General features: G+C 40.5%; 1 protein-coding gene across 11 annotated transcripts in view; it reads left to right on the forward strand.

Annotated features, from left to right (window-relative positions):
- The window catches only part of LOC105433246 (uncharacterized), a 47,163-nt gene extending 41,128 nt beyond the window's left edge, over nt 1–6,035 (forward strand). For 9 of the 11 annotated variants that reach the window (XM_089083522.1, XM_089083524.1, XM_089083517.1 and 6 more), the window contains one exon: nt 1,451–6,035. In XM_089083522.1, the coding sequence (XP_088939648.1) occupies nt 1,451–2,748 (1,298 nt within the window). In that variant the 3' untranslated portion in view covers nt 2,749–6,035. The remainder of the gene's footprint in view (nt 1–1,450) is intronic. The other 2 variants (XM_089083527.1, XM_089083529.1) reach the window with 1 other exon arrangement.
- The last annotated feature ends 20 nt before the right edge of the window (nt 6,036–6,055 follow it).

The following is a 6,055-nucleotide window of genomic DNA, read 5'->3' on the forward strand; positions in this document are numbered from 1 at the left end:
CTATCTCTTTACAGATCTGGCCTTCTTTTAGCAGCGCTTTCTATACTTTTCTGCGGTTTCAATTTTCACGCGCTTTTACTGCTAATAATTGAAAATTTTTAATTAAATTAATTGAATTTGTTTTAAAATGTTGATTTTAACGAAAAAAAAAAAAAAAAATCGATAAATGATTCATTAGATTTGTAGATTTCAATAAATATTACTTTTTGTTTTTGATGCGGAGAACGTAGGAAAGTGCGACTAAAAAGAACAGATCTTCTATGGTTCTGTGCACGATTAAGCTTGATGGCACATGGGATGAGTTAGATATACAGATTCGATTCGCTCCTGCGAATTTATGGTAACGTGTCCACTTGCTCTTTTTATAATAATGCTTTTTCCAATTGTCATGTCTGTGTTCAACGATATGGCGTTTAAAAGCTCAGAAATAAATATATTTAATATTTTTGGGGAAGCAATATGTGTACACAGCCACAAGAAGAACAAGAAAAGAACTTTTCAGCAAGAATTCCTAACAGTTTTAAAATAAAAATGTTTCCGCACGAAATTCCAAATAATATGTATTTGTCTTTTTAAATTAATCTCCATCCGCTTGTGACAATAAAAAGCTTATCACAATATTATTGTAAAGGCACCTATTGAAGGAGAGGATAATTTTAATATTAATTAAAAAAGTGTATTAGTATTCTATATAATTTTAGAAAAGCTGTAACATTTCTTTATAGATTAGAATTTTATACATTTTCAAAATCTTCTCTTTTTAGTTAACTCTCTTGTTGTTTTTGTTTAAATGATTTTAATCTAGATGTTATTTGCTTTAAAATCTTAGTTTTCTTAGACAACTTGTTTCATGTATTGAGTTGAAATCACTAGACACAAGGAAAATGCGATTTTTACGGCAAGAAAAATTAGACTATTTGGGGGAGGGAAATTATTATACGAGTGCGTCATTAAGAGACACATCACTGTCATTCACGCTCATATTTGCTTATAATCATCATGTCATTGTGCTTAACGCGTTTCTCGCGCTGGCTCTCGGTGATGATGACGGAGGAAAATGAGAACGAATTCTGTTTTGTTCAATACACTACACAAAATCATTCATTTTGTTACATCGAAGCGTAAATAAACATTATCATTTTTCATCATTTTAATGCCGTTATTTTATGATAGAATAACTGAAAAAGAGCTTGTTTCCAAAATCGTGTGAAATCCATACCTGTAGATATTTTAAAATGTATATTATAAGAAGCTAGCTAGAAATTTTGCAAAAAGAAGAAACATTTATTAGAAACACATTTTTGACCTTTTACGAAATCTAACATGATTTTGAAAAATAAGCTCTTCAATTCATAATCGTTCTCCGACCTCTCTCATCGTTCTCCTATCAACCTTACTTCATTTTATCATACTCCATATTGACGAGGGCAATCGATCTAACCTGTCGCAGAGTCCGCTAAGAGCGTGATGGACGTCCATCAGGCATCTGTTGACGATCAGCGCAACTTCTATTCCGGCGAGCTGGTCAGACGGAAGAGCGAGGGTAGCGACACGCTGCCGGCCTCACGAGCCGCGGCTGCCGCCGCCGCTGCCGCCGCCGCCGCCGCCGCCGCTGCCGCCGCTGCCGCCGCTGCCACTGCCACGACGTCCTCGTCGTTGATGCCGCGCGGTGGCGTTCAGCCTCGTCACCGCAGGGTGTCCTTCGACAACGCCCAAGACTCCACTACCAATGGCAGTTCGGCTATGGACAAAGTGGTGAGGTGCCGTAACAACAAGTGCGGCAATTCGACCACTCTGGCGGAGGCGAGGAGGACCTATAAGAGCTGCCACAATTGCACCTGCCTGTATTGCTCACGTGAATGCCGAAGGGCTCATTGGCAACGTCATCGCAAGACCTGCCTTCATTCGCGAGCTGGCAGTCTCTGCCGCCAGGTGCTGTCCTCGGCGAAGGAGGACTCGTTGACCTTGAAGCACATCTCCGCCCTCGCGAGACGGGGTTACGCCGCTCATGGTCGCGGCGCAGTCAAGTGCTTCTTTTCGAGCCCTGAAGCGGCCGAGCGCTTCGTCGGCAACGGCTTCGCCGATCTAGGCGAACCCACTTATGTGCGTTGGTCGGACTTGCTTCCGGGCGAGATGGGCGCCGAGCTGTACGCCGAGCTGATGCGCCTCTGCAAGACGTACAATCCAGAAGCGCGGCTAGTACTCTACGTGGCGGTCTGCGTGGTCAGCGAGGTGCCAACTAGTGGTGCGGTCAGATGGGAACGGCAACTGGTATCCAGATGCGCGAAAATCAGACTCGACGGGGCAGCCAAGCAGCACGCTTCCTCCTCTTCGGCGTCACCGCAAGCCAGGAGGAGGCTGTCGCAACAGGCACCCGCGTCCCCTTGCAACATCACCAGAGAGATGGATTCGCCCGAGACCCTTGTACTGACATCACTACCCGGTAACAACGGACAAAATACACCACGAAGATCGCGAGAGATCAGTTTCACGAATATCCAACGACAGCTCAGGCTCAGGGGAGTCTCCTTGAGGAGACACTTTCCCCAGGTCTACAGGAAGCTCTGTTCCTACGTGGATGGCTCGGTGGATAAATTCGCGCCGGTGACCATCTATCCCAGGGATCAGGCATCAGGCAAGAGCTTCATGTGTATCATCATGCTGGACGCGGAACCTGAACGTCTTCAACTATTGCCCACGGACTCGTCCAGGGTGAGGACAGTGGACATTAGCGTGGAGCAAGAGTGAGTCCAGATCGTGTCCAGACAGAAAGAGGTTTGAGAATTGAGATAGCTCAAGACACGCTCAGGATTTTCCTCAGGTTTACGGGAGGAGAGTTGCATGGGAGGAAATATTGCAAAAGAGTGACGGCTACTGACGTTAGCCGGTGGCAGGGCAAGAATGAAGATCACATTGAAGAAATAGAATCAAGAGAATAGCGAGAGATAGCGCTCGGAATTTTTCTCAGGTTCTCAAACAAAAAAGATATCAATCATACCTTGGGATGGATGCTTTTAGATTGAAGACGACTTTATCAGTTGGCGGAGTAAACTCGGATAATGTAAAAATTTGAAAGATGTCCTAATTTTGTCAGACGTCTTTTGAATGTTTATATCGTCTGGGAGAATGTTGCGTGTCTAGGTAGAAGTATCTAGATGAAAATATCGACGAAAAAATGAATCTAGTAAAGCTCGACATTTGATGTCAGCTTGGATTCGTACATATGTAAACGATTTCACATATATGTAAACACACACACACACACACACACACACACACACGCACGCACACACACACACACACACACACACACACACACACACGCACGCACGCACACATACACATACACGCAAAAACTTTTTCTATCTTTCCTTCTAGAGAAAAAAAAGAAGTCAAACACGAAAAACGAAAAGCATTGATCTGTTCGTACGCATCCTCTTTTGCGACACTCTATGGATCGCGATCGTATCAAGGCAGTCCATCGTCATTTCAGAAATCCTCGATTTGATCGTTGCTGTATGAGAGAGATTTATCAATTGTCCGCTGGAATAAATTTTATCCAAGAATCGTTATTGATTCTTTCAATCCGGCATATATATATATGATTAACAATCTCTGAAAAATTCACAAAAAATATTTCCAAGTTATTGCAATTTAAGACGTATATCATAACGATTCGATAAACCAGTTGAATTGTATATAAAATCTGTTTCTCTAGCGATTCTTTTGAAGGTGTTGAAAGGATTAATGACGATTTCGAGATCCTCGGCGGATGGAACGGAAAGTAATAGTTAGAGTACGTTGTTGTCTCTTCGTTCAACTTTGCATCGTTTAAATTTTATCGTATATATTATATGTAAAGAGGCGGGAAGTCTCTTTTTCTCAGCGAATATATTCATGATCGCTACGAAGTTTCGCTTAGATCCCACGTTTATCAGAGGCGAGATTAAAATTGTGCAATATCGCAAGGAAACATATATTTCGAATGGTATATATCATACTGTAATTCGTTCGCGTAAACGTTATTATTATTATGACTAAGGGAATGCCTGCCTTACTTCTCGACGTGTAAATATACATATGATATTAAGTTTTTCTCGTCATTATCAATCGGATTAATTTAATAATGGTTAACATAATCGCGTGATTCTTTTGACACATTTGCATTTCTCCTTGTTATTATCGCGTGTAAAGGAAAAGACGAATGCATCGAACGAGATGCACTATCGAAGATTTTACCGCAAGTATCGTCCACTTTTACGACATCGTGCCAAATATGAAAAGCGTGATAAAAATCGCGAAAAGCAAATTTTTCAGAACATCGACACAGAACATCGTCACTTTTTGAACACGGTCTGAACTCCCCTTAACCCAGAGAAAAGTGTCACGTATAATTTCGATTTGAAACGAATAGCCAATTTATTAATGATAAACGTAGCTTCAAATCGAGCTGCGATCACGAAACGACATTACAAAAGGCTGATCTCTTTCTAGTGGAAAAAAAGGGCAATTATGTGACGATGGTGCCAATGCTAATGTATATCAAGAGACTTACATCATTACTTCGTATAGCAATATAAAAGCGTACCGGAAAAAGAAAGAAATGACGACCGAAATTACGCGACCTGTCGCGACGATTAATCGAGCAATCGACGATGCTTCGGTAATTATAATTTACTAGACAATTAACGGGGAGATGGGAATCGTCATGGGAGAACGAAGGATAAAAGGCGCGATTTCCTACACTAGTTTACTAGAAGTCGATATTCATTTTTATCGATGACAATGCAATTTTTATCGACGACAAAGCAGGACGGAAAGTAAATCGAACCAAAGGAGGACGCATCGCAGTGCCAATAATAAAATGCCACGGATATTTCTACACTTGAGGAGGAGTACACTCGAATTTCCTGTCGGGAATCCACGATTAAACGCTACGACGAGATTTACGTTTCGTACGTTTCGTACACGTGATCATGATCTTTACAACTTATTGATTTTGATTAACCGAATTTGTTTGTACGCATAGACGAGAGCATCGAGTTATTATTCAATCGAATCGTTATCCCCATTACATCCATTACATTGTCAAGCTTGCGACCAATATTGATTCCTCATTTACGTTTGTACATAGCACTAACTAAAGGGATATATACATATAGAAAGGATTTTAGGGGTAAGAGAGCAACTCTTCGCTAGTGGGAGGAGATGATTAAAAGAATCGATCAAAATTCGAAAGTAGGCGGCTTTATCGGAGTTCATTCCGTTATACATCCTCGATAGTTCCTTTTTTCTATCTCTATTATGAGAACGATTATTGCGACTTCATTATACAGGCTGTATAATAAAGTATCTCAAACCCGACGCTTTGCGATATAGATATACAGCTTGTATAGATATATTTATATATCCCATTCTGCTCTAGAACTATATAAGGATCAAGCGAGGATACCTCGGTCGGAAAGAAATACTTGATTTTATTATGTCAAAGATACAGCGTGTTCATGAGAGATCTATATTTTCATAGAAAAAAATTTCTTTTCGGTATATAAAGAAAATTTCTGCCAGATTTATTAAAAAGAGAGAAGCAAACGCTCTCAAGAGTCTATGTTTATATGCGATATCTCGAGAATTTGTGAATCCCAGAAGACGCCAAGAATATTTTGAAACTTGAATATTCCTTTAACCAATTACCATTAAATTTTAAGTCGACTCATCCGCCATAGAAATCAAATAATTAGCTGACAAAAATAGATAAAGAAGCTCTATGAATATCCTGTATCGCTCCGACCGATTTACGAGAAAGCTGTTGTACGATGCATAATTAATCAAGGCAAAAAAGTTAATTCGAAAAGGAAGAAAAAAAGACAACAAATGATCTGATTGATCAGACGAACAATCAGCCCGTGCATAGAGTTACTTTTTAATGATATCGTTTCAGCGTCTATTTATCGGTGCTACCAGAATGTGCTACCATTGTTTTCGCATCTGTGTATATGTCTCGATTTTTCAAATAAAATGTTAATTTTATTACACGGCCCTTGCTCATACGATG

This window comes from Pogonomyrmex barbatus, unplaced genomic scaffold, assembly GCF_055798465.1.
Source record: "Pogonomyrmex barbatus isolate J1 unplaced genomic scaffold, ASM5579846v1 scaffold7, whole genome shotgun sequence".
NCBI lineage: Eukaryota > Metazoa > Arthropoda > Insecta > Hymenoptera > Formicidae > Pogonomyrmex > Pogonomyrmex barbatus.